This window comes from Ursus maritimus, unplaced genomic scaffold, assembly GCF_017311325.1.
Source record: "Ursus maritimus isolate PB19 unplaced genomic scaffold, ASM1731132v1 scaffold_24, whole genome shotgun sequence".
Taxonomy (NCBI): Eukaryota; Metazoa; Chordata; class Mammalia; order Carnivora; family Ursidae; genus Ursus; species Ursus maritimus.
The window spans coordinates 44134249-44162248 of record NW_024424897.1 but is presented as its reverse complement, the minus strand read 5'-3'; the positions used below and the strand labels follow the sequence as shown (position 1 = coordinate 44162248).

General features: G+C 47.1%; 2 protein-coding genes and 1 long non-coding RNA gene across 5 annotated transcripts in view; 2 read left to right on the top strand and 1 right to left on the bottom strand.

The window, feature by feature from the left end:
- The window catches only part of PRPF8 (pre-mRNA processing factor 8), a 31322-nt gene extending 6052 nt beyond the window's left edge, over nt 1-25270 (top strand). Inside the window, exons 14-43 of the mRNA XM_008695286.2 lie at nt 158-287; nt 655-851; nt 964-1170; nt 1297-1460; nt 1614-1740; nt 1860-2052; nt 2342-2529; nt 2691-2929; nt 3146-3292; nt 3489-3699; nt 3905-4021; nt 15017-15264; nt 15764-15943; nt 16140-16275; nt 16390-16559; nt 16703-16832; nt 16949-17095; nt 17286-17446; nt 17750-17941; nt 18326-18563; nt 18702-18830; nt 20506-20619; nt 20701-20874; nt 21183-21376; nt 22086-22325; nt 22424-22565; nt 24087-24227; nt 24370-24509; nt 24586-24788; nt 24939-25270. Of these exons, the coding sequence (XP_008693508.2) occupies nt 158-287; nt 655-851; nt 964-1170; nt 1297-1460; nt 1614-1740; nt 1860-2052; nt 2342-2529; nt 2691-2929; nt 3146-3292; nt 3489-3699; nt 3905-4021; nt 15017-15264; nt 15764-15943; nt 16140-16275; nt 16390-16559; nt 16703-16832; nt 16949-17095; nt 17286-17446; nt 17750-17941; nt 18326-18563; nt 18702-18830; nt 20506-20619; nt 20701-20874; nt 21183-21376; nt 22086-22325; nt 22424-22565; nt 24087-24227; nt 24370-24509; nt 24586-24788; nt 24939-25093 (5154 nt within the window). The 3' untranslated portion in view covers nt 25094-25270. The remainder of the gene's footprint in view (nt 1-157; nt 288-654; nt 852-963; nt 1171-1296; nt 1461-1613; nt 1741-1859; nt 2053-2341; nt 2530-2690; nt 2930-3145; nt 3293-3488; nt 3700-3904; nt 4022-15016; nt 15265-15763; nt 15944-16139; nt 16276-16389; nt 16560-16702; nt 16833-16948; nt 17096-17285; nt 17447-17749; nt 17942-18325; nt 18564-18701; nt 18831-20505; nt 20620-20700; nt 20875-21182; nt 21377-22085; nt 22326-22423; nt 22566-24086; nt 24228-24369; nt 24510-24585; nt 24789-24938) is intronic.
- A 515-nt stretch (nt 25271-25785) lies between these two features.
- LOC103667388 (Rab interacting lysosomal protein) overlaps nt 25786-28000 on the top strand; it is an 8460-nt gene continuing 6245 nt past the window's right edge. The window contains exon 1 of one of the 3 annotated variants that reach the window (XM_040641138.1): nt 25786-26028. In XM_040641138.1, coding sequence (XP_040497072.1) covers nt 26014-26028 — 15 coding nt within the window. In that variant the 5' untranslated portion in view covers nt 25786-26013. The remainder of the gene's footprint in view (nt 26029-28000) is intronic. The other 2 variants (XM_040641136.1, XM_040641137.1) reach the window with 2 other exon arrangements.
- LOC121105051 overlaps nt 27857-28000 on the bottom strand; it is a 5209-nt gene continuing 5065 nt past the window's right edge. The window contains exon 2 of the long non-coding RNA XR_005837495.1: nt 27857-27983. This is a non-coding gene — a long non-coding RNA (uncharacterized LOC121105051). The remainder of the gene's footprint in view (nt 27984-28000) is intronic.

Genomic DNA, 28000 nt, shown 5'->3' with positions numbered 1-28000 from the left:
CATTTACTGCATTTTAGATGTTGAGGTCCCAGAGTTTTGCCTCTTTTTCCCTCTGTTGTCTAAGATATGTTCCTCTTGACCCCACCTGTGTGCAGTTTTCTATTGCTCTCTAAATGAATTGCTAACTTACGTTCTTGATTTCTGCTTGGGACCATAGGGCCCTGTAGGGAAGGGCCCTGGCTGTGGCTTCTGGGCTGCTGGCTGGCGGGTCTGGCTGTTTTTCATGCGTGGCATCACCCCTTTGCTGGAGCGGTGGCTGGGCAACCTCCTGGCCCGACAGTTTGAAGGTGAGTGTTCTTCTCTGTTTCCAACTTGTGTTTTATTATCGCTTCATGGGTAGATCATATGTTTCTGTTCTATCCCCTGCCCTTGTTTGAGACTGAAAATCCCTTCCTGCTGGATTGCCTATAACAGGTCCCGTTCTCCAGTGATTCTGATCTAGTATTCTGTTTCTTGGGTTTCTCTCTGGGGCCTTGAGGCTATCTTGCATTTGCAGGATGGAAATTTCTCAGAAGCATAGTTGTGAATGTCCCGAGATAGTTCGTCTTTTCTGCAGGTGCTGGGCATATGGACAGTGTAACCATGGTTAATGAGGGGGCATGATGGTAGAGACTCATTGAAAGCAATCTTGCTTTTAATCAATTTCACTTCTAGGCCGACACTCCAAGGGGGTGGCAAAGACTGTTACAAAGCAGCGAGTGGAGTCGCATTTTGACCTTGAGCTTCGAGCAGCTGTGATGCATGACATTCTGGACATGATGCCTGAGGGAATCAAACAGAACAAGGCCCGGACGATCCTGCAGCACCTCAGTGAAGCCTGGCGCTGCTGGAAGGCCAACATTCCCTGGAAGGTGGGTGTTGCCCCAACTCCAAGAAGCATGGGGATAGGGTTACCACTCCTGGGCTCCCTTTGGGAGTTACATGGTTGCTGTCACTTTCTCATTGTGCCTTTTACACTTTCAGGTACCTGGGCTGCCAACACCCATAGAGAATATGATCCTTCGATATGTGAAGGCCAAGGCTGATTGGTGGACCAACACTGCCCACTACAATCGAGAACGGATCCGCCGTGGAGCCACTGTGGACAAGACTGTTTGCAAAAAGAACCTGGGCCGCCTCACTCGGCTTTATCTGAAGGCGGAACAGGAGAGACAGCACAACTACCTGAAGGTTAAGCAGCTTAGGCTGGGCTGCACGTGGGGAGTGGGCAGAGGGATACACTGCTGGTTTGGGACCCTGCCTTGTCCGCAGGGATTAGGCCACGGTGGGAGGCTGATTATCACGTCTGTTTCGCAGGATGGGCCATATATCACAGCAGAGGAAGCGGTGGCAGTGTATACCACCACTGTGCATTGGTTGGAGAGCCGGAGGTTCTCACCCATCCCATTTCCCCCACTCTCCTACAAGCATGACACCAAGTTGCTCATCTTGGCCTTGGAGCGGCTCAAGGAAGCTTACAGGTGAGGAATAGAGTAGGTAGATTCTTTTGGGAAGGTGAGAGCGTGGAGAACAGCGTCATTGTCAGAGGCCAAAGGAAGAAGGTTTAGCCTCAGTCCTTTCTGGGTTTGGTTTCCTCTTGGTTTTTCCGTTCATCTTTTCTTTTTCCTTGTCAGTGTGAAGTCTCGGTTAAACCAGTCTCAGAGGGAGGAGCTAGGTCTGATAGAGCAAGCCTATGACAACCCCCATGAGGCATTGTCCCGCATCAAGCGTCACCTCCTCACACAGAGAGCCTTTAAAGAAGTGAGTAAGCTGCCTCTTCAAGTTTTCTGTTAGCTATGCTATTCATTCATGGCACCCAGGGTAGTGGGTTGCCTCAGGTGATTGGTGGATCCGAGTAAGCCAGCTTCCCTGTCCGACAGGTGGGCATTGAGTTCATGGATCTCTATAGCCACCTGGTGCCAGTATATGATGTGGAGCCGCTGGAGAAGATCACTGATGCCTACTTGGACCAGTACCTTTGGTATGAAGCTGACAAGCGCCGCCTTTTCCCACCGTGGATCAAGCCTGCTGACACAGAACCACCTCCTCTGCTTGTTTACAAGTGGTGCCAAGGTAAAGTTTTTCTTGCTTTGCCCTTGGACATTGAGGTCAATTGGGTTGATCTGAGGTGAATTGAGTTCTACATCAAAATTCTCATTCAGGCAGTATACTTAGTTTATTCTCTTGCTGCATAGGTGCCAGGGCAATAGTGTGGATGTTAAACCAAGCAAAGCCGACACTCTTAGCAGTCCAGATGAATGAGTGGAGTGAGATGAGGTTATGGGTTATGATAGGTACTGCAGGCACTAGCCTTGGAAGGGAATTTCTAACCTGTTGGAGACCTGTCTTGCCTACTCCTCAGGCATCAATAATCTGCAGGACGTGTGGGAGACGAGTGAGGGTGAGTGCAATGTTATGCTGGAATCACGCTTTGAGAAGATGTATGAAAAGATCGACTTGACCCTGCTTAATAGGCTGCTGCGACTCATCGTGGACCACAACATAGCTGACTACATGACAGCTAAGAACAACGTCGTCATCAACTATAAGGTGTGTCTTGGGGGCAGGGTATCAAGGAATTGGGGAGGGGTGTGTCTGGCTCCCTGGGGTAGGATTTGCTGAGGGGAGGACCAAAGAGGATGGGCCCCAGAGAGGCCTGGGACATGGCCGTGAGTTAAGAATCATTCAGAGTTGTAAATCTTTTGTTCTAGGACATGAACCATACAAATTCTTATGGGATCATTAGAGGCCTGCAGTTTGCTTCATTCATCGTGCAGTACTATGGCTTGGTGATGGATTTGCTGGTGTTGGGACTGCACCGGGCCAGTGAGATGGCTGGGCCCCCTCAGATGCCAAATGACTTTCTTAGTTTCCAGGACATAGCCACCGAGGCTGCCCACCCCATCCGTCTGTTCTGCAGATACATCGATCGCATCCACATTTTCTTCAGGTGAGGGCTTGCCTGCATTCTTACCCTTGAGGCGTATGCCCAGCCTCTGAATGCAGCTATTATACCTTAGTTGACTTGTTTCTGGGTTGGGGCTCTAAAACAGAATGAAGTCCTGTGAGTAGGGTGGGGGTTGGAGGTGGGCTTTATTTGCAAAGCTGTAGGTCTCATGGGGTCCCAGGTTATTTCAGTCTCCACAGTGCATCTTGCCTGGTGTAGGTTCACAGCAGATGAGGCTCGGGACCTGATCCAGCGTTACCTGACAGAGCATCCTGACCCCAACAATGAAAATATCGTTGGCTATAATAACAAGAAGTGCTGGCCCCGAGATGCCCGCATGCGCCTCATGAAGCATGATGTCAACTTGTGAGTCTTAAGTTGGGGCTGTGGGAGCTGGAAGAACATCAGCCTGAGGGACCCAGAGAACACTTAGAGGGAATTTATGAGGTTGTGTCCTGGGTGGAAGGAGGGTACTCTCCTAGAATACTGAGAGTCTGGCCTTCTGAGGGAAGTTCCTTCAAGTTCCAGGAGAGTGATGTGACCATATGTTCTCTGTGAGCAGGGGTCGGGCAGTGTTCTGGGACATCAAGAACCGCCTGCCACGGTCAGTGACTACAGTTCAGTGGGAGAACAGCTTTGTATCTGTGTACAGTAAGGACAACCCCAACTTGCTGTTCAACATGTGTGGCTTTGAGTGCCGCATCCTACCTAAATGCCGCACCAGCTATGAGGAGTTCACTCACAAGGATGGGGTCTGGAACCTACAGAATGAGGTACAGTCTGGAAAGGGGGCTTGGTAGCATTACCACCCCTGTACCTTTGGGGTGTGCAGGGGTGAGGAACACCATCACACCTTTTCATTATCAGTCAGTTGAGCCTTGGTGTGTGGGTAGAGTTTAGTAGGGGGGCAGGGGTCAGAGTTGGTCCTTGCTTCTAGGGCAGTAGCAGAGACAAACTAACCTTGACCTTGTGGTTTAGGTTACTAAGGAGCGGACAGCTCAGTGTTTCCTGCGTGTGGATGATGAGTCAATGCAGCGCTTCCACAACCGTGTGCGTCAAATTCTGATGGCCTCTGGCTCTACCACCTTCACCAAGGTATATAAGGCAGTCAGCCCTAGCTTGCCTCATGTCCTCTGTCCGTCTCCTTTCCCTTTCAGCTCTTCCCCTGGTTGGCTCTTGTTTCTTCCCAGCTTTTCCCAGTGTACCAGTTTCCATGCTTTATGGTATAGCAGCTTAGAGTATCAAATCAACTCAGGTACTTTCTGGGAATACCTGTAGGGAATGTGCAGCCTAGTTCTGTGTAGTTGTGATGACTCTAAATTAAGGTAAGAATAGAAGCTGGATTCTCGAATTTGAACAAAAATTTTCATTTTTTTTTTTTTTTAAGATTTTATTTATTTATTTGACAGAGAGACAGGCAGTGAGAGAGGGAACACAAGCAGGGGCAGTGGGAGAGGGAGAAGCAGGCTCCCAGCGGAGGAGCCCGATGTGGGGCTCGATCCCAGAACACCAGGATCACGCCCTGAGCCGAAGGCAGCAGCTCAACGACTGCGCCACTCAGGCGCCCCAAAAATTTTCATTTTTTACATCTTACCAGGAGCTTATTATTTATTCATATGGTTCATCTTTTAAGCAATAACTGCGTATATAAAAAGCAAGTATAACTAGCTATCTCAGTGTTTATTTTCCCTTTCAGTTGCTTCTAAAGGCCCAGCTGAAGGCAGCTGGAATTGAGAAAGAATAATCTGGGGATTCGTTAACTGTGTATACTTAAGTTTCTGCAGGGTTTAAAAAGTCACCTTGCCTTTCCTGCCGTCTTTCCTGCCGTCATAATGGGGCACATAATGTCTTAGCTGACACTCTTAAGAGCATCAGTAATGCCAAAAAGAGAAATGCCAGGTTCTTATTAGGCTGAATGCTTTTGTTAAGGATACATGTTCTTAGTTTTGTTTTTTAAGTTTTGTTGTTGTCGTCGTTGTTGTTTTAAATAATCTCTACACCTAACTTGGGGCTCAAACTCACAACCTTAAGATCAAGAGTTGTGTGCTCTTCCAACTGCGTCATCCAGGCGTCCATTATCTTAGTATATCTTACTTAAAATTTCTCATGTTTTTGGGGGTTTGTTAGTATAAGAAAAAGGTTTATCCTTTTAGGTTGGTTTATTCCCTCCAAGGGTCAAATAATAAGAATTATGTAACTCATTCATTCCATTGGTGTTTGTTGATAACTTTTGGGTTCAAGGGTCCGCACACACTACACGTAACATAGAGTCTCTGCTTTGGTTGAGCTGGCCAACCTAGTTGGGGAGACAGATCCGTGGACAAGAGAACTGTAACAGGATGTAGTGTTTTTAGAGCTATAGTATTATTTGGGAATCTGTGAGAAGACTCAAGTTAATGACTCTAGCCCCGTCTGGGAGAGGGAGAGGAAAGGTTTATCAGAAGAAGTGACATGCAATGAGACAGGTGAGGGAGGGCGTTCCTTCAGCCTTATGTCTGGAGAGGTAACTAGCATGATACGTGTAGGGCTATAGAAAGTTCGGGTTGATTGGAGTACGGTTGTGGAGTTGGGACTGTTAAGAAATAGGGGCTGGATAGATAAGCAAGAGCCAGATGCTGGAGGGTATTGCATGCCTTGTTAAGATCCTGTGAGGGTCTTAGGTGTAGGAGTGACTTTTCCAGATTTCTGTGTTAGGTGATTCTTCTTGCAGCTGTGGGTAGGAAGGGTTTAGAGGAATGGGGTGGGAGATCAGGTTTGGAGACTTCTGAATTCCCGATGACAGTAATGAGAGCAGTGAGGAGACAGGAGCATATTTGATAAGTAGTTAGCAGGTAAAGTCAGCAGAGCCTCATTTTGGTGGGATGCCAGAGGGAAAGGAAGTAACAGTTTTTGGCATGACTGACTAGGTAGATATTGGCACTACCAGCTGGAAGAGTATAGGAAGAAGAGCAGGTTTAGGAGGGAAGATAAGTAGATTTAGTTTAGGATGTAACAAGTTTGAGGTTCCTGAGAACATCCAGATGGAGTTGTTTGGCAGGCATTTATTATATCATATTTCTTCCATTCCAAGATAAGTATATATGTACATGTGTGTTTCCCCCCTTAGCATTGCTTCTGTTATTTATTTATTTTTTTAAAGATTTTATTTATTTACTGGACAGAGAGAGAGACAGTGAGAGCGGAAATACCAGCAGGGGGAGTGGGAGAGGGAGAAGCGGGCTTCCTGCCGAGCAGGGAACCCAATGTGGGGCTTGATCCCAAGACCCCGGGATCATGACTTGAGCCTAAGGCAGACGCTTAATGACTGAGCCACCCAGGCGCCCGCACCCCCCCCCCCGCCCCCGCTTAGCGATGCTTCTTTTTTTTTTTTTTTTTTTTAAGATTTTATTTATTTATTTGACAGAGACAGAGACAGTGAGAGCGGAAATACCAGCAGGGGGAGTGGGAGAGGAAGAAGCAGGCTCACAGCAGAGGAGCCTGATGTGGGGCTCGATCCCATAACGCCGGGATCACGCCCTGAGCCGAAGGCAGACGCTTAACTGCTGTGCCACCCAGGCGCCCCAGCGATGCTTCTTAAATCAATGGTCTCTTAGATTTGCTGAAAAATACTTTAAGTTTTTGAGGGAGAAATGAGGTGAGAAAGAGCAGTGAGGGGTAATTTTGAGGCTCCTGTAAGATGTCCAAATGGAGATGTTTTTGCAGTCTGAAGCTTGGAGAAGATATCTGGGTCGAAAATGTAGATCTAGGAGTCTGTCAGCATGAAGGTGGTGGTTTAAAGCTCAAGAGTGAGCAAGATTGGGAGGGGGGTGGGGGAATGGGATAGACCGGTGATGGGTAGTAAGGAGGGCACGTATTGCATGGTGCACTGGGTGTTATACACAACTAATGAATCATCGAGCCTTACATCGGAAACCGGGGATGTACTGTATGGTAACTAACATAATATAATAAAAAATCATTAAAATAGAAAAAAAAAAAAAAAGAGTGAGCAAGATTGTCCAGGTCAAGTGTAGGGAAAGAGAAGAGCAGAGTGATGAATTTGGAACCATGGGAAACACTGAGCAGCAGTGTGGCCAGACTGGAAGAGTGCCGGGTCATCAGAGCCAAGGGATGTCAGGAATTGGGGCGGGCATTTAACAGTGTCAGTTGCCTAAGAGTGTTTTAGTTAGATAAGGCCTGAAAAGTATCCATTGGATTTGGCAGTCAGGACGTCATTGGTGACCTTAGCAAGAGCTGTTTCAGAAATAGTGGGGATAGAAGCCAGATTGCAGTGGGTGAGGCTTTATGGGAAGTGAGGGAGTGGAGACAGCAAGGACTGGCAACCTGCCGGAGCTGGAGTAAGAAGAAGGACATTAGATGCCACCTAGAGGGAGATTTAAGTCAAGGCAGTATTTTTAAATGGGATTGGCTTGAACATGTTCCCGTTAGGAAGGAGCCAGGGCAATTCAGTGTGCAGCAGACCAGTGTGGTAAGTGATGGAGCAGTATTCTGAGGAGTTGTGGGGGGGGGTATAGTAAAGGGCAAGCGTCCTCTGAACCTAAAAGAAGAGAGGTCTGGATAGATGTGAATGTAAAGTTGAGTGGGAAATTAAAATAAATCGTGAATTTTCCTGTTTTGCCTGGGTTGAACTTGAGCACAGTGATGAGGTATGATAGGGTTGTTGAAGGGACTGTATGCTCCAGGTGGGTTTCAAGACAATGAGGACAACTCTTAGTGTGAGCTGTTCCCAGAAACACTCAGCTGCTCAGTGACAGGATGGACAAAGTGGATGTATCATAGCGTTGAGGTGATTCAGGATTGGGATTTGCCAGAGGACTGTTGTGGAGTGGTAAGGGATTAGATGCAGGGAAATCCAGAGTGCTGGCCCCTATTGGGATCCTGGATTTGTTTGGCTGGGAGGAGGGGTAGGAAGAGACCAGAAGAGGCCAAAGGCCTTGGAAGAAAGTGTAGGATCAGAGGAGTAGATACGTGAGAGGTGAGAGCCTGAGTAGTATCGCAGGTTAGGGAAAGGTTTAGAAGTGATTAGAAGCACAGGTTCTGGAGTCCAGTCAGGTTCAGATCGCAGCTCTGTCACATAACTAGCTGGGATTTGGGGCATGTCACCCACTTTGGGCCTTAGTTCTCTTCATAAAGTGGGGATACTGATGATGGGGTGCCTGGCTGGCTCAGTTGGAAGAACTTGCGACTCTAGATCTCAGGGGTTGTGAATTTGAGCCCCAAGTTGGGTGTACAGATTAGTTAATTAAACTTTTTTTTAAAAAATGGGGAGGGGCACCTAGGTGGCTCAGATGGTTGAGCATCTGCCTTCGGCTCAGGTCATGATCTCTGGGTCCTGGGATGGAGCCCCACGTCAGGCTCCCAGCTCAGTGGGGAGTCTGCTTCTCCCTCTCTCTCTCTCAAGTAAATCTTTTTAAAAAATGGGGGTACTGTTGTGTTACCTAGCTCAGAGGGCTTTTGTGAGAATTAATGAATGTAGTAAGTTCTTTTACTCAGTAAATTGCTTAATAAACGTTTGCTGTCATTAATTAGAGGGATCAGGGATTATGATCAGATAATAGAATATTGGAATTTATTTCCTGAGGTGTATTAAGGTAAAGTACTTGGAATAAAATTTCTTGGTCTTCGAAGATTGATAATAGGGGGAAATATCCAGTAGGGTAAGAGGTGGCTGGACCTTAAAGCCCTATTCTTGTCCTCTAAAATTTCATTCTTCCTTGGACTCTTGGAATCATTGCTGCCACTACCACTTTGGATCCTCTCATCATCCTTGTTTTAGGTATATGCAGCACACTAGCCTGAGCCTGGACACAGGACCGTTACCTTCAGTCCTAGTAGGAACTACAAAATAAGGCTGGAACATTTAAGCAAGGTTTTGGTGAGGGCCAGGAATAGCAGAAGGAAAACAGAGATGGACATAGATAATCTGATTTATAAGGTACAGCCTGCTTAGCTTCAGTTTCTGAAGGGCCTTATGGCTACCTTCCTGCTTGGTTTCCTGCCTTCCTACTCTGTTTCCCTCACCGGGGGAGTCCCTTTCTGCATGTCCAGATGACTTGAAGTCTAAAGCCAGAGGGACAGGGGTGCCTGGGTGGGGCGCCCGGGCAGCTCAGTCTGTTAGGTGTCTGCCTTATGCTCGGGTCATGATCCTGGGGTTCTGGGAGTGAGCCCCATGTTCGGGCTTTTTCACTTACTTTTCTTTTCTTTTTTTTTTTTTTTTAAAGATTTTATTTATTTATTTGACAGAGAGAGAGAGACAGCCAACGAGAGAGGGAACACAAGCAGGGGGAGTGGGAGAGGAAGAAGCAGGCTCCCAGCGGAGGAGCCTGATGTGGGGCTTGATCCCAGCACTCTGGGATCACGCCCTGAGCCGAAGGCAAATGCTTAACAACTGAGCCACCCACGCGCCCCCTTTTTCGCTTTTCTATTTCAGTGTTTTCTGCTCTCATAGTATATTTCCTTTGCTTACATTGGGTTTAATTTGCTCTTAGTTTTCTAGTTTAAGGTAAAGTTTAGATGATCAATTTTGGATCTTTTTAGGTATTTTTAAATATAAACATCCAATGCTGTAAATATTCCTCTAAGCACTGCTTTAGCTGCATCCCTCAAATTTTGATAAGTTGTCTTTATTTTCATTCAGTTAAAAATATTTTCTAATTCCCCTGGAGAGTTTTTATTTCACCCATATGTTATTTAGAAGTAAGCTATTTAATTTAAAAATATTTGTGGGTTTTCCAGGTATTTTTGTTATTAGTTGCTAGTGTAATTCCATTATGGTCAGAAAACCTATTTTGTATGATCTTAGTCTTTCCAAATGTCTTAAGACTTGTTCTGTGGTCTAGCATGTAAGTTCTGTCTTGATGACTATCTCGTGTACTTGAAAAGAATCTGTAATCTATTGGGTAGTGTTTTATAAATGTCAGGTCAGATTTGGTGTTCGTGTTCGAGTCTTTCTATACCCTTAATGGTTTTTTTTGTCTACTTCTATCAGTTAAGAGTCTTGGAAATCTCCAACTACAATTGCGGATTTATTTTCTCTTTCAGGTCCATCTTTTTTGTTTTGGGGTTGTTTTGTTTTTGAAAGGGGTTGTTCAGAGACACAGTTCACTTAATTAAAGACATTCAAGCTTTGGGGCACTGGGGTGGCTCAGTCCGTTAAGGGTCTGACTTCAGCTCAGGTCATGAACCCAGGGTCCTGGGATCAAGCCCCATGTCAGGCTCCGCACACAGCAGGGAGTCTGCTTGTCTCTCTTCTCCCTCTGCGGCCGCCCCTCTTGCCTCTTGCCCCCCCCCCACTTGTGCATCCGCATGCACATGTGAGCTCTCTCTGATAAATAAGACATCCAAGCTTTTAGCATAAAGCCACGTGACATTTTTCAAGAAAATTATATATTTTTTGAGCATGGAAGAATTTCTGAAGTTCAGAAATCTGGTATCTTTAAAATACTTAACCAAAATTACCCACGTAACAATTAGGTTGTAACTGTGTAAAAAGGCAGGACATTTTGTTGAACGCAACTGAAAGTTGGGCAAAATATAGTTGGCTTGGATATGGAAAACCAACAAGGACTCATCCAAGGTATCAGCAGGCTTAGGGGAGTGGGGGGCTGTTTCGTTGATACCACATGCAAACGGACAAACCTTTTGTCCAGGGAGCAGTGAACCTGCATACAGGTGACAACCAAGGGAATGTGCAAGATGGAGTGCTATGTCATGTACCTGGAGAGACTGCTAGAGTTAGAACTGGGCTTTGTAACTGGTACAAAGACACCACTACTGGGGTTTTTGGGGTTTTTTGTTGTTGTTGTTTTGGAAAGATTTTATTTATTTGACAGAGAACACAAGTGGGGTCGGGGGAGGAGCAGACACCCCCACTACGCATGGAACCTGACACAGGGCTCGATCTCAGGACCTTGGGATCATTACCTGAGCCAAAGGCATCCGTTCAACAGATTGAGCCACCTAGGCACCCCTACAAAGACGCTTTTTTTTTTTTTTTTTTAAGATTTTATTTATTTGAGAGCGGGGGAGAGAGAGCTGCGTGTGCACTAGCGGGTAGAGGGGCAGAGGGACAGGGAGAAGCAGGCTCCCCACCAAGCAAGGAGCCTGACTTGGGGCTCCATCCCAGGATGCTGGGATCGTGACCTGAGCCAAAGGCAGACACGTAACCAACTGAGCCACCCAGACGCCCCTACAAAGACACTTCTATACATAACGAGCAATTCTGTTGATAACCCCTGGAAGGAATATGCATTGTTCATACCCATGATTTTTTTTTGAGTTTTCTGCTTCAACAGGACCACCATTTTTGTTTTATATGTTTTAAAGCTCTGTAATTAGGTATGTATTCAGGATTATCATGGCTCCGTGCCCAGCATGGAGCCCAATGCAGGGATTGAACCCACGACCCTGAGCTCAAGACCCGTGCTAAGATCAAGAGTCAGACGCTTAACTGATTGAGCCACTCCTATAGGTGCCCTGTAGGATTATTATATCTTCTTAATTGATTCTCTTATCATTATGAAATGTACGTCTTTATTCATGGTAATATTCTCTGTCCTGAAGTCTACTTTGTCCGATACTAGTAATGCTACTGGAGCTTTGTTTTGTGTTTGCATGGGTATCTTTTTCCATCTTTTTACTCTTAACCTCCAGTTAAGTTTAATAGAACTATCAGTATAGTTGGGTTTAAATCTGCCTATCATGTTCTTTGTTTCTTATTCTGCTTTTTTCTTTTCCTGCTATCTTTTGGATTAAGTGGGATTTTTTTTGGTTTGGGTTTTGGTTTTTTAAGATTGCATTATTATTATTATTATTATTTTTTTTTTTTTTTTAAGTAATCTCTTCACCCAGCATGGGGCTTGAATTCACAACCCTGAGAGTCACATGTTCCACCAGCTGGGCCAGCCAGGTACCCTGGGTGGGTTTTTTGTTTTGTTTGATTTAGTTTCACTCTTTGCTTAGTAACTACACATATTTTTTTTGTTTTGGGGGGGTTTTTTGGTTGCTCTGTACATCTCTGACTTACCACAGTCTCTACTGTAACCATTAGTCTGCAACTAAGATCATTCTACATATAGTATGAGAACCTTACAACACTGTACTTCCATTTTCCCCCTCATTCTTTGTAGTATTTTTGTCATACGTTTTAACTGTATCTGTATTATAAATACAACAATACTTCATTACTAGTTTTTGCTCTAAACAGCCTTTATCTTTTATAGAAATTACAAAATGAGCTAAATATCTTTTACATTTTACTCACATACTTTTCCTGGTTTTCTCCGTTACTTTATGTAGATCTAGATTTCCATCTGGTATTGTTTTCCTTCTGCTTAAAGAATTTCCTTTAACATTTCTTGCAGTAAGTCTATTGGCAGTGAGTACACTCTGCTTTTGTTTGTCTGAAAAAGTGTTTGCCTTCATTTCTGTTAATGTGAACTGTTAGTTTTTTTTGCGATTTTACAATGTTATTAATTCCATCAGTATATTTTTTAAATTTCAGATACTGTCATTTTTATCTCTAGATATTCCATCAGGGTGTTTAGTATCTTCTTTTCTCTTCTTATTTTATTCATATTTTTCTTTATATATTCAAGCATAATTATAAGAGTTGTTAAATAGCTGTTTTAAGGTCCTTGTTTACTAATCTCATTATTTGTATTATTGCTAGGTCTGTTTCTGTTGATTGAGTTTTTTCTGATTATGGATAATTATTTCCTTTTTTTTGCATGAATGGTAATGTTTTATTACATGCTAGAAATTTTGAGTTTTACATTGTTTATAGGTTTTGTTACGTTTTGTTAAAGAGTATTGAGTTGTATTATGTGCAGCTCAGGAGCTCGCGGATTAGTTTGATCCTTTTAAGGCTTGCCTCGAAGCTTGGTTGTGGGAAATCTATAGCACCCTTTGTTCTGCGGCTAATGTACCTCCATTGCTAGGTTGGTAACTTTCTTGGTGCTCTACCCAGTTCCCGTGTATTACAGGGTCTCTGCTCTGGCAGGTGGGAACACAAACTGTTGGTAACCTCATATGACTTGTGGGACTTGTTCAGCTTTCTGATCTGTGCTGTTCTTTTGTATTATTATTGTTTAAATTCAGTTAGCCAACATATAATACATCGTTAGTTTCAGGTGTAGAGTTGAGTTAATCATCACTTGCCTGTAACACCCAGTGCATGTCACATCAGTGCCATCCTTAATGCCCATCACCAGTTACCCCATCCCCCCACCGACCTCCCGTCCAGCAACTCTGTTTGTTTCCTAGAGTTAAGAGTCTCTGTGGTGTTCTTCTAGACCTTGGGGTTTTACTGCATACTGATTGGTACTCAGGCAAGAGCTTGACTGAATCCCTTCATGGATCTCCAGAAATGTCTTGCTGAGAACTTGCTTCTCTCTAGTACTTCTACCCCACAAATTTTAGCTTCCTTGGTCTCCTGAATTCTAATCTCTGTCTCTTCAGTTCAGTGAGACTGTTGGGCTTTGTTTCCCTTACCCCTCCATGTGTATGGTGCATCTGGGAAACTGCCAGTAGGCAGGAAGCTGGGGCAATTGTGGGGCTCACTTCATTTGTTTCCTTTTTCTCGAGGGTCATGGTCTGTGTTGCCTATTTGTCAATTGTCTAGATACTGTTTTATGTATTTTGCTTTGTTTTGTACTTCTTTATACTGGGAAGGCAATCTCTGTGGCCCCATTTGTTTTCATTCCCTCTCTTAATTTTTAGTAGCTTTTCTCATCCCTTTTTCTCCCCATCCACTCCAGATTACACTATATTTGCTCTTATTTTAAGTGTTTATATTGCCTTAATTGATTTTTTTGAGATTAAATTCACACTTTAAAAATACACAATTCAGTATATTCATAAAATTGTGCAACCATCACCACTGTCTAATTCTGGAACATTTTCATCACCCCCAAAAAGAAACCCTATACCCATGAACAGTCATTCACTCCCCATTGTTCCCACCACATCCAGCTCCTGGCAACCACAAATTTACTTTCTGTCTATATGATTTTGCCTTTTTTGGACATTTCACGTAAACAGAATTGTGTAGTATGTGACTTTTTTGGGTGGTTTCCCGTTTTTTAAGATTTATTTATTTTAGAGCAAGAGAGAGCATGAGTGTGCAAGTAGGGGGTGAGGCAGACCAGGAGAGAGAATCTTCAGATTCCCGCTGAGCATGGAGCTTGATACAGGGCTCGATCCCAGGACTCTGAGATAATGACCTGAGCCGAAACCAAGAGTCAGATGCTTAACTGACTGTGCCACCCAGGCACCCGTCTAGTCTTTCACCTAACATGTTTTAAAGATTCATCTGTATTATAGCATGTATTAATACTTGAATCCTTTTCATGGGTGAATAATATTCTTTTATATGGATATACCACATTTTGTTTATCCGTTTGTCAGTTGATGGACATTTGGGTTTTTTTACACTTTTTAGCTATTATGAATAATGCTGTTGTGAACATTTTGTATACATTTTTGTGTGGACGTATGTTTTCATTTCTTCTGGGTATATACTTAGAATTATTGGATCATATGGTAATAACTATGTTTAACCTTTTGAGGAACTGCCAGGTGGTGGTTCAACCATTGTACCATTTCACATTCCCACCAGCAGTACATAAGTGTTCCATTTTCTTCACACTCCTGCTAACACTTGTCACTGCTTTATAGCCATTACTGTGGGTGTTAAATAGTATCTCATAGTAGTTTTTTGTTTGGTTTTTTGTGTGTTTTTTTTTAAGATTTTATTTATTTATTGGAGAGAGAGAAACACAATGAGAGAGGGAACACCAGCAGGGGGAGTGGGAGAGGGAGAAGCAGGCTTTCCAGCTGAGCAGGAAGCCAGATGCGGGGCTTGATCCCAGGACCCTGGGATCATGACCTGAGCCGAAGGCAGATGCTTAACGACTGAGCCACCCAGGTGCCCCCTCATAGTAGTTTTGATTTATATATACTTCCTAATGACAATGAGCTCAAATCTTCCTTGAGAACTAGGGGGAATATAATTAACTGGATCAAGTAGTCCCTACCACCTCCCCCCTCCCATAGTTCACCTATAATTTGCTTTCTCCCCACTTTTTTCAGATTGTGAATAAGTGGAACACAGCTCTTATAGGCCTTATGACATACTTTCGGGAGGCTGTGGTGAACACCCAGGAGCTTCTGGACTTGCTAGTGAAGTGTGAGAACAAGATCCAGACACGTATCAAGATTGGCCTCAACTCCAAGATGCCCAGTCGGTTCCCACCTGTTGTGTTCTATACCCCTAAGGAGTTGGGTGGACTTGGCATGCTCTCAATGGGCCATGTGCTCATCCCCCAGTCTGACCTCAGGTAGGACTTGGTTGAAAATCTCGCTACAGAGAAACAAACTGAGGGCCTCAGAGGGGAGGGGGTGGGGGAATGGGGTAGACCGGTGATGGGTAGTAAGGAGGGCACGTATTGCATGGTGCACTGGGTGTTATACGCAACTAGTGAATCATCGAGCTTTACATCAGAAACCGGGGATGTACTGTATGGTGACTAACATAATATAATAAAAAATCATTAAAAAAAAATAAAATAAAATAAAAAAATAAAATAAGAATATAGACTTAAAAAAAAAAAAAGAAAAGAAAAAAAATCTCGCTACAGGCTCCTGGCTGCCTCAGTTGGAAGAGCATGCAACTCATTATCTCAGGGTCATGAGTTTGAGCCCCACGTTGGGTGTAGAGATGACTTAAATAAATAAATAAATAACTTTTTAAAAGGGTGGAAAGTCTTGCTAGACCCTGAGGGAAGGGGATGTTCTTTACTTTTAGGGTTTTCTAATCTTGGTTGTGTCCGCAAACAGGTGGTCCAAGCAGACAGATGTAGGTATCACACACTTCCGTTCAGGAATGAGCCATGAAGAAGACCAGCTGATTCCCAACTTGTACCGCTACATACAGCCATGGGAGAGCGAGTTCATTGATTCTCAGCGGGTCTGGGCTGAGTATGCACTGAAGAGACAAGAGGCCATTGCTCAGAACAGGTACACATCCAGGAAGGCATAGCAGTCCCGTCAGGAGGGGTGATGTTTGAGCCTTGCGTGGAGGTCAGGAACAGAGCATGTCATATTTTTATGGAGACGGAAGTAGGTTCTACATCTGACCCGTTTACCTTGGCCAGGGAGGAATGCTAAACGCTGTGTGAATGCATGTTTGACTTAGATCTTTTTTCTTTGACAGACGACTGACCTTAGAAGATCTGGAAGATTCATGGGATCGTGGCATTCCTCGAATCAACACCCTCTTCCAGAAGGACCGGCACACATTGGCTTATGATAAGGGCTGGCGTGTTCGAACTGACTTTAAGCAATACCAGGTACATAGAGAGGATGGTAGAGATTTTTCCCTGAATTAAAAGAATCCGTGGCCATGCCAGGAATCTGGGGCAGTAGGCACCCAGAACCTTAATGGTACTTCCCTTGCCATCTAGGTTTTGAAGCAGAACCCTTTCTGGTGGACACACCAGCGGCATGATGGGAAGCTCTGGAACCTGAACAACTACCGTACAGACATGATCCAGGCCCTGGGTGGTGTGGAAGGCATTCTGGAACACACACTCTTCAAGGGCACTTACTTCCCTACCTGGGAGGGGCTTTTCTGGTGAGGATTCTCTTCTCCCCTTACAACCTGTCATAATACTGAGCTCATCCCTTGTGTGCTTTTGTGTTCTCCTTTGGTGTTTACCAGAGAGCAGTGCTCTGGGAGATGGCAGGGCATCACTTTACCTGGCCTCTTCTCCCCAGGGAAAAGGCCAGTGGTTTTGAGGAGTCTATGAAGTGGAAGAAGCTAACTAATGCTCAGCGATCAGGATTGAACCAGATTCCCAATCGTAGGTTCACCCTCTGGTGGTCCCCAACCATCAACCGAGCCAACGTGAGTGTGATAGACCTGGGAGACAGGAAGCTAAAAGCAAGTGTTTCTACTTCCTTAATGATGTCCTCAGAACCAAAGTCTCTTGACCTCTTTTGTCCCTCTCTTTTTCCTGTCAGGTGTATGTAGGCTTTCAGGTGCAGCTGGACCTAACAGGTATCTTCATGCATGGCAAGATACCCACACTGAAGATCTCTCTTATCCAGATATTCCGAGCTCACTTATGGCAGAAGATCCACGAGAGCATTGTGATGGACTTGTGTCAGGTGGGCCAGAATTGAGGGGAGAGGGGACCACCAGAAGTCAGGTCAGCTCCCTCTTGGGTATGGGAAATCTGTCCTGGCAGCACTGAGGGTGAGACGTGAATTGCAGTGCCAGGTGCCACATCTGAAATTCCACAAGGCCTCATTCCTAGGGCTTCCATAGCAGTTAAAACCTTTCTACCTTTGCCTCCAGGTGTTTGATCAGGAACTGGATGCACTAGAAATTGAGACAGTACAAAAGGAGACAATTCATCCTCGAAAGTCCTATAAGATGAATTCTTCCTGTGCAGATATCCTGCTCTTTGCCTCCTATAAGTGGAATGTCTCCCGGCCCTCATTGCTAGCAGACTCCAAGTAAGTGCTTTATAACCAAGCCCTAGGCATTCAGGAAGCTTGGTTTTACTGTTCTTCTAGCAGTGCTACTTTAGGAATTGTCTGCTTTTCTTTCTGACTTGGGTCCAGTGCCATCCCTGGATCCCGTCAACACCCTCAAAGGCCTGCTAATTCTCTGGGTGAGGGACTTGCTGATCCGAAACAGGCAAAGGGATTGGGAATTTTGAGAGTTAGATGTAGTGATTGGGAGTTCATGTGGTTCTGGGACATTGGTGGTATTAGTGGCTTCTTGGAAGCATGGATTCCTGACCTCTCTACCCACAGGGATGTGATGGATAGTACCACCACTCAGAAGTATTGGATTGATATCCAGTTGCGCTGGGGGGACTATGATTCCCACGACATTGAACGCTATGCCCGGGCCAAGTTCCTGGACTATACCACAGACAACATGAGTATCTACCCTTCGCCCACTGGTGTGCTTATTGCCATTGATCTGGCCTATAATCTGCACAGGTAAGTTGGTGCTCAGAAGCATGTCTATTTTCTATCAGTCCCATACTTTATTTTTTAATTTTATTTATTTTTTAAGTAAATTATGGCCAGTGTGGGGCTTGAACTCAAAGATTCTGAGATCAAGAGTCAAATGATCTGAGCGTGCCAGCAGGCACCCCAGTCGGCCCTGTACTTTAATGTACATGTGTTTTTTAGTTTGCCAACTAAAAAGGTGGCACTTCCTTTTTCTGGTTCATTGACTTTTTCTTCCTTGCCTCTGTGTACGTGAGCAGACACTTGTCAGCCTGGCCAGCAGTCTTTTCTTTCTCTGTAGAGTTCCATTTTGCCTTGTTCCCGGGGCTGCCAGCCTGGTCTTCACTCTTCTTGCCTCTTCTATTCTCCTAGTGCCTATGGAAACTGGTTCCCTGGCAGCAAGCCTCTCATACAGCAGGCCATGGCCAAGATCATGAAGGCAAACCCTGCTTTGTATGTGTTACGTGAACGGATCCGCAAGGGGCTGCAGCTCTATTCATCTGAGCCCACTGAGCCCTATCTGTCCTCTCAGAATTATGGGGAGCTCTTCTCCAACCAGATTATCTGGTTTGTGGATGACACAAATGTCTACAGAGTGACTATCCACAAGGTGAGAATTAGAAGCGATGTAGGAATGTGGGGCTCTGTATATGCCTATGGGAGGATGATAAGGCAAGTGCGTACATACGGGGCGTGAAGGCATGATAGTTGTGTCTAGGCTGTGCTAACTGATGGAATCATTTTTTAGACCTTTGAAGGGAACTTGACCACCAAACCCATCAACGGGGCCATCTTTATCTTCAATCCACGCACAGGGCAGCTGTTCCTCAAGATAATCCACACATCTGTGTGGGCTGGACAGAAGCGTTTGGGGCAGGTGAGCCAGTTGAAGGGTAGAGAAGCTATAAACTTTTTTTACCCCTTTTTCTGCCTTCTATCCCTTTTTCTTTAGGGGGTTGTATGTGGGAGACAGTGGGTGGAGGTAGGGGGCATCCCCCTGTTTCTGAGAGATTAAAGGTATGTCATTTGAACCTTTTCCCTGAGTTACTTAACTTGAGAAGTATTCTGTAGGAGGCCCAGCAGTGTGTGAGGTCCTTCGTTACCTACAGTTGGTTTCTCTGTTTCTTGACTCTCCCATCTTTAACCTATCCTAAACAAGATTGCCAAAAGTCATCTTTCTAAAGGGAACGAGTATTCTTTTTTCTTTTCTTTTTTTTTTTTTTTAAGATTTTATTTATTTATTTGACAGTGCAGCGTGGGGAGTGGCAGGCAGAGGGAAAGAGAGAAACAGCCTTTCTGCTGAGCAGGGAGCCCGACGTGAGGGTCGATCCCAGGATCCTGGGATCATGACCTGAGCTGAAGGCAGACATTTAATGAACTGAGCCACCCTGGTGCCCCATGGGAACAAGTAGTCTTAAAACATCACCTTTACCAAATTTATACCTCTAAGTCCTTTTTTTTTTTTTTTTGAGATTTTATTTATTTATTTGACAGAGAGGCAGTGAGAGAGGAAACACAAGCAGGGGGAGTGGGAGAGGGAGAAGCAGGCTTCCCACTGAGCAGGGAGCCCAATGTGGGGCTCGATCCCAGAACGCTGGGATCATGACCTGAGCCGAAGGCAGACGCTTAATGACTGAGCCACCCAGGCGGCCCATCTACCTCTAAGTCCTTGGTAGCTCCTTTCTTCCTAATGAATTAAATCTTCTTTGGCTTCCTGGACATTTGAAATCTAGCTGGGTTATAACCTGTCCAACCATGGTTTCTCTTCCTTTAAAACATGTTTCCTGGGCGCCTGGGTGCCTCAGTCGGTTGAGCGTCTGCCTTTGGCTCAGGTCATGATCCCAGGGTCCTGATCCTGGGATGGAGCCCAACGGGCTCCCTGCTCAGTGGGAGTCTGCTTCTCCCTCACCCTCTGTCCCTCCTCTACCTCCCCCAACTTAGGCGTACACACTCACTCTCTAATTAATTAATTAAAAACACCTGTTTCCTCTTGGCAAACAATTCAGTATCCTACTATCCCCAAACTGATGTTCATTTCCACTTCTGTGGCTTTGCTCACGTACCTTCTTTCTAGAATGAATTCCCTTCTTTACTCTCTTAATCATAGTCTTACTCATTTCTTAAGACCTTTTTCTTTGTGCAGTGGGGCGCCTGGGTGGCTGAGTTGGTCAAGTGTCCAGCTCTTGATTTCGGCTTGGGTTGTGATCTAAGGGTTGTGGGATCAAGCCCCCCTCCTCCAGCTCTGCACTCACTGCGGAGTCTGCTTGGGATTCTTTTTCCCTCTGCCCCTCCTCTCACTTGTGCGCGCACAAGTGCTCTCTCTAAATAGTCTTCCTGGTTCTTAGTGTAGCTTTTTATGATCTTTAGCCTTAATTTATTTTGTCCCTGACATAATCAAACACCGGTTTGCGGTATATCTTGTATGAGTTTTCTTTGGCCAGCTAGGTTGAAAAAGCCTTTTGGGTGATTATTTCAAGACTAGGATCTTTTGTTCTAGTTGACCTTGGGATGGTAGAAACTCAATTTCCATTTCTTCCCCACTTGCTTTTTAGTTGGCTAAGTGGAAGACAGCTGAGGAAGTGGCTGCCCTCATCCGATCTCTGCCTGTGGAGGAGCAGCCCAAGCAGATCATTGTCACCAGGAAGGGCATGCTGGACCCACTGGAGGTGAGAGGTGGATGAGGTAGAAGAGAGGAGGCCTGAGACCTGCAGGCTCTGTTTCTAATCTTGGACTTGATCTTGTTTCAGGTGCACTTGCTGGACTTTCCCAATATTGTGATCAAAGGATCAGAGCTCCAACTACCTTTCCAGGCTTGTCTCAAGGTGGAAAAGTTTGGGGACCTCATCCTTAAAGCCACGGAACCCCAGATGGTTCTCTTTAATCTCTATGATGACTGGCTCAAGACTATCTCATCCTACACGGTATGAAACCACCTAACAAAGAGGGTCACTCTAAGAGGAGTGGGTCTGGGGCCATGCACGAGACAATCCTGTGCCTGCCTTAGCTTTTTCCCAGGTCCCTTATGAGGCCATTTTCACATCTTCAACCTGTGGATGAGATAATAACTCTATGCTCTGCATATCAAGTTGACTGGGGGAGCAGGGGAGGCTTCATCTTAGAGATTGAAATCAACTCCTGGGTTCCCTGAAAGGGTAGAATCAAGGAAAGGGGGAGGACATCTAGTGGCTGACACCCACCCCCCACCCCTGGCTGCGCTCTCTCTTCTCAGGCTTTCTCCCGCCTCATCCTGATTCTGCGTGCCCTGCATGTGAATAATGACCGGGCGAAGGTGATCCTAAAGCCAGACAAGACGACGATTACAGAGCCGCACCACATCTGGCCCACTCTGACTGACGAGGAGTGGATCAAGGTGGAGGTGCAGCTCAAAGACCTGATCTTGGCTGACTACGGCAAGAAAAACAAGTGAGCAGTGGTGGTGGGGAGATGGATGGAAGATCCTAAAAGGGTGAAATGAATGGTTCAGTATATGGTTTCTGGGTTTTTTGGAAACCTTTAGGTTCAGAAATTTCTCAAGGAATTGTCCTGGGGATGCCTATAGAAAACAGGTAGGCAGTGTCTTTAGATAATGCAGAAAATGTCTGTGTTTCAGGGCTTCAGTCTAATTCTTGGGCATTTTTTCATGTTGCCATTTTGAGCAGGGTATTTCTTCACTGTCCATACATTACAGGAAGTTTTAACTTCCCAGATCCCCAGGCACCATCACTACCCTCCCTGTCATATGGCAACCAAAAATAAAAATGTCCATAGATTTCCGGGTACCCCTAGGGTGGCTGACAATACTAGCTGTGATTGAGAACACGTTCTAAGGGTTTCTATTTTTGAGAATTGTCCTATAAACCAGGGTACTTTTTGTCAAAGAAGAGAGGAAGGTCTGGCTACTGAGCAGGTTTGAGCATGGCTGAAAGGTGTACATGCACAGAGCCGTCCTGGGCTGTGGTCAGTCTTATTGGTATTAGTGCATCTCCATGTCACACTTCTTTACAAATGCCACTTGAGGATCGTCTGGGGTAAGAGTCTGGGGTCCCCTGTCGTACCAAGTTACACTCTTGCCATTGGGACATAATTGACTGAGGGAAGGGATGTTGTGGTGTGATCCATGCTGTCTCCACAGTGTGAATGTGGCATCACTGACACAGTCAGAAATTCGAGACATCATTTTGGGTATGGAGATCTCAGCACCATCACAGCAGCGGCAGCAGATAGCGGAGATTGAGAAACAGACCAAGGAGCAGTCACAGCTGACAGCAACACAGACTCGTACTGTCAACAAGCATGGTGATGAGATCATTACTTCTACCACCAGCAACTATGAGACCCAGACTTTCTCCTCTAAGACTGAATGGAGGGTTAGGTACTCTTAAGGGGCAAAAGGGGTAGGGATGGCAAAGCCTACTGATACTAGCTGAGGCTCTAGGCTGGAGAAATGCTGACATTCTCCACCATTTTTAGGGCCATCTCTGCTGCCAACCTTCACCTAAGGACCAATCATATCTATGTTTCATCTGATGACATCAAGGAGACCGGTTATACCTATATCCTTCCCAAGAATGTGCTTAAGAAGTTTATCTGCATATCTGACCTTCGGGCCCAAGTGAGTAAGTGTGTTCAACCAGACCACAGTGTGTGCCCAGTTGGTCTTATGTGCCTAAAACTCACCTGCGATTGCCTGGAACTTAAGGTGCTGGTTTCAGGATTCATGGATGAATAAATATATATGTAAGAATGGCTGAAACACGAGGAAAGGTTTTGGTTCCCACCAAATAGTATAAAGCCATGGCAATTAAAATGATGTATTGGCCCAAAAGTTATTGGAAGAGGATAGCATATAGTCAGAAGCAGGTTCATGTGGATATAATTTGTGTCAGATCTGTAGGATTAAGGGTGCCTTATGCTTCTGAAACAATCAGAACCCTGCCCCACAACATATAAAAAGTAAAATGCATGTGAAGATCTGGATGTAAGATACTAAGCTGTAGAGTATTGGAGGAAAGTACTGGTTGCCTTAGTGTTGGGATAGCCTTCTTCAGACATAAAACCCAAAACCATAATCAAAATTAATAACTTGTGTGTGACAAAGACATACTAAAAACAGGAAGAAAATATTTGCATAATTCAAAAATAAGATGGATTGGAATCTAGAATAGGGAATTATCAGAAGTTGATTTAAAAACAAATAACTGGGGCTCGGTTAAGTGTCAGCCTTCAACTCAGGTCATGATCCCAGGGTCCTGGGATCGAGCCCCACATTGGGCTCCCTGCTCAGCTGGGAGTGTGCTCCCCCCCAAAATAAAAATAAAATGAAATAAAATAAAATTAAATAAATAAAATAAAATAATCTTTTTTAAAATAAAAAATAAAAGCATAACTATAGAAGAATAGGCAAAGAATTTGAAGGTAAGGATCCCTGGGTGGCTCAGCTGGTTAAGCATCTGCTTTCGGCTCAGGTCATGATTCCAGGGTCCTGGGATCAAGTTCCACATGGGGCTCCCTGCTCAGGGGGGAGCCACTTCTTCCTCTGCCTGCTGCTCCCCCTGCTTGTGTATGCGCTCTCTCTGACCAATAAAATCTTAAAAAAAAGAAACCTATCTTAAGGTAGTTCAGAAAAGGAACTACAGATGGCCGATGAAAAGATGCTCAGCTTTACAGGTAATCAGGTAACTCATATTGTATAAAACACCCAGTTTGTGGCCTCGGGTTGGTGAATTTGAAAAGATTATTGATATCCTGGGTCCGTGGTTTTATAGGAACGCAGGTCCTCTTACTTTGTTGATGGCAGTGTAAAATTTAAAATACCACCTCATGGGTTTAAGGATGTGTTCAGCTTGTGCAAATTCATGAGCCGTGTGTTGGTGTGCTCATTTATTTGCGGGTACTATACAGATTATACTATGCAGATTCCTGCACCCCACTCGAGATTCTGATGTGGTAAGTCCAAGATGAGATCCATGTTTACATTTTGAACAAGCCCTCCAGGTGATTCTGACGCAAGAGATTCTGACCACACTCTGACCTATTTTTTGTTCTTGGGGAAGGGAACAAAGCACAGGGCTAACAGCCCAGAGTCTAGAGTGGTACTAAGAATCATTTTGGTTCTTGACCCCTTTGTTTCCAGATTGCAGGATACCTATATGGGGTGAGCCCACCAGATAACCCCCAGGTGAAGGAGATCCGCTGCATCGTGATGGTACCACAGTGGGGCACTCACCAAACCGTGCACCTGCCTGGCCAGCTTCCCCAGCATGAGTACCTCAAGGTCAGTGAGGGTGTGGGAGAATGGGGGCCTTTTTCTTTAGGAGTGGTGGAGGGAAGGGAGCTGTGTTACTCTCATGGAGGTGATTCCCATCTGCAGATGGGGACAGGGCTCCAAATAGCTTTTCACCTCTCTTTGCATATAGGAAATGGAACCCTTAGGATGGATCCATACTCAGCCCAATGAATCCCCCCAGCTGTCACCCCAGGATGTCACCACCCATGCTAAGATCATGGCTGACAACCCGTCTTGGGATGGTGAGAAGACCATTATCATCACCTGCAGGTAGGCTTTGGGCCCCCTTGGGAGGAAGTGTGGTGGGGCAGGCATTTCTCTGACTCTGTCCTCATCCCTCTTTCAGCTTCACACCAGGTTCTTGCACACTGACAGCCTATAAGCTGACCCCCAGTGGCTATGAATGGGGTCGCCAAAATACAGACAAGGGCAACAATCCCAAGGGCTATCTGCCCTCACATTATGAAAGGGTCCAGATGCTGCTGTCAGACCGCTTCCTTGGCTTTTTTATGGTTCCTGCCCAGTCCTCATGGAACTACAACTTTATGGGTAAGTTGGGGAGCACAGGGAAGTGGGACTGGAGTTAGGCCATCACCCTTGGCACTTGGGGCTTGACTCTGATTTGGAGATGGCCCAAGGACCCAGGCTGGATGAGGCAGGTGCACCTGGTTAACAGCGGCCCTTTCCTTCTTCCCCAAGGTGTCCGGCATGATCCCAACATGAAGTATGAGCTGCAGCTGGCAAATCCTAAAGAGTTCTACCACGAGGTGCACAGACCTTCCCACTTCCTCAACTTCGCTCTCCTGCAAGAGGGCGAGGTCTACTCTGCGGACCGAGAGGACCTCTATGCGTAGTTGTTTCCTCACCTCCCCCTGCTTCAGACGTCCCAAAGACTGGAGCCTTTTACCCCCAAAGAGAAGCTGGTGACATTCAGCAGCTTGGTCCCTTTTTCTCCTATTTGTGCTGCTCGTGTTATTGATCTCTAGTGGCTTGTAGTCCTGAGCAAAATATAATAAATTTTGTATAAATAGTAGGAGTTTTTGAGTTTTTTTTTCCCCCTGAGCTCAAATTCTGGGTGTAGGGATGGCAGGAGGCTGGACTTGTTCACAGCAAAGTGCTGGCCTCAGCCTTAAAGAGGCATGAGGCCCCTCATCAGTGGCTGTGGACCAAGTATCCCCTAGATTCAGGTAACTGAGGTGGGGTTGGGCTTTCATGCCCTTACTCCCTTGATCACATTTACCAACTTGCCTTCAAAATATTTGCAAACCATCACCCCTTTCAACATCCTTTGGAGCGGCTGCTGCCATTTTCCGAGTCTGGAGGTTTGTGGTCCCCCCCACCCCTTGCAAGTGTGGCGCCTAGCCTCTGGCTGAGGCCAGTGACAGCCCTCCTACCTCACCCGTCGCCTGTAGTACTTGGCAGCCAAGTTGGGCCTCATGACTCCAGACACGGGGGTGGAGCCTGGATTGGGCGCTGTGGGGAGGGATTGACAAAAGTGACCACTTAGAGCCCTGAGCCTCAGCTCTTGGCCGCCTGGCTGGAAGTAGGCAGTCCTCCTTCCTGTGACCTTGGGGGCTTGAACAGGACAGGGCCCAGGGGGCCCAGGGCACTACCTCCTTCCCCAAGTCTTTTCTCTTAGTCGCTCCTCCTCTGTCGCTTCTTCCCCGCCCTCTACTGCCGTGAACTGCTTCCTGGGCCGGAACTGTTTGGCTTTTTCCTGCCTCAATTAGGGTTGGAAGGGGGCGGTTGTCGCAGCTCTTAACTTTCTGGGAACATGGAGACCAGGAAGGCAGTGCCTGGGGTGCACAGCTGCGGACCTCGAGTGGCCCCGGGGTCAGGGACGGCCGCAGAGCTCGTGTACCATCTAGCCGGGGCCCTGGGCACGGAGCTAAAGGAGCTGGCGCGGCGCTTCGGGCCGGAGGCGGCGGCCAGGCTGGTGCCGCTCGTGGTGCGGACGCTGGAGCTTCTGGAAAAGGCTGCCGTGGGGCCGGACCCAGACTCAGTGAGTCACCGCCCTTTCCCCTGGCCCCCCGCAGGGCTGGTGGGAGCCTAGCCCTCACAGCCTGGCCTCCCCAGCTGCAGGTGTCAGCGCAGCAGGCCGAAGCGGAGCTGCGGCGGCTGCGGGAGGAGAACGAGCGCCTCCGCAGAGAGCTGCGCTCTGGGCCGCAGGGTGAGTGCGGGCACCGCCAAGGGGCGGGCCGCGCCGGCTCAGGGCCTCCTCCCCAGGCCTCCGCTAACAACGCCCCTTCCTCAGAGGAGCGCGCTCTCCTGAGGCAGCTCAAGGAGGTCACCGACCGCCAGCGGGACGAGCTCCGCGCGCACAACCGAGACCTGCTGCAGAGGAGCCAGGAGACCGAGGCGGTGAGGGCGGGGCGGGGCGACGGGCGTGAGGCGGGGTTCCCCACCCCACCCATCGACGCCCCGCCTACCTCCCCTTTTGCTCCGCCCTCAGCTGCAGGAGCAGCTGCAGCGCCTCCTACTGGTGAATGCGGAGCTGCGGCACAAGCTGGCCGCGGTAGAAGCCCAGCTGCGCGCCGCGAGGGACCGCGAGAGCGAGCGGGAGCTACCGCGCCAGGGGGTCGTGGAGCTGGCGCGGGACCAGGCCGGAGGGGCCGGGTACGAACAGAGGCAGGAGCCCGAGCGGGCCGCCGCCGACGCAGGAGCCCCGGGGACCCCTGAGGACCCGGTGAGGGCCCATCACAGTACTCACAGGTCCGGTGCTTGCTGGGCCCTCGCGGAGGGTTTGCTGTGCTGCGCAGCAGGTCCACCGGGAAGGGGGGAGGCGGCACACAGTGCGCGGCCCTGGCCGGCCCCTGCTCCCACGCTCAGCAGAGCACTGATCTGCCATCTGTTGCAGCGCCCTCAGCTCCCAAGTCTCGCTGCCTGTCACTTGCCCTAGTATTCCTGTGATGGCGCGGGCGCAGGGGAGCGCCGTAGACGCACCCCTCTGACCAAGCCTGTCCTCCTGCAGGCGGGTGCCCTGCAGCAGCCAGGGCGCCCCTCCAAGGCAGGGCAGTGCAGCTTCAGTCGAGAGGAGCTTGAGCAGATCCTTCAGGAGCGGAATGAGCTCAAAGCCAACGTGTTCCTGCTGAAGGAGGAGTTGGCCTACTTCCAGCGGTGAGGGCGGTGGGCAGGCGGTGGGCAGGCGTTGGGAGGCTCAGGGGCTCCGCTCACACCTATTCCTGGGCCTCAAGTCACCAGCGTCATTCTTTGGTTCACTGATCTATCTACAGTGACATGGGCCAGGCACTGTGCTGGACACTGGGAGGACATGAATCACACGGCCCTGCCTTCCCTGAACCTCTTCCATATGGGGGAGGAAGTAGTACAAAAAGTCACAGCAGGGGTCAGAGAAAGATTCCAGGAGGGGGCAACACCTAAGCTAAGTCTGAGGGGTGTTAGCATGGCAGAGTGTTTCAAAAAGGGGGAACAGCATGCACCGGTACTTGGGAGGAGACCCGCTGTTGGCGTCCCTACTGGGTACTCTGCCCTTTTCCCTCCTCTGTAGGGAGCTGCTCACAGACCACCGGGTCCCTGGGCTGCTGGTTGAGGCCATGAAGGTGGCTGTCAAGAAGCAGCGGAAGAAGATCAAGGCCAAGATGTTAGGGATCCCAGAGGAAGCGGAGAGCAGGTAAGTCCCTGCCTCCATTCCCACTGAGCCGCCCTCCCTTGCTCTTTCCGCTGAGCCTGATGACCGAGCCTGGTCAGCTCTAACCCAGCCTAATCACCCCCTGAGTTTACCACCTTAGCCTCATCATTCC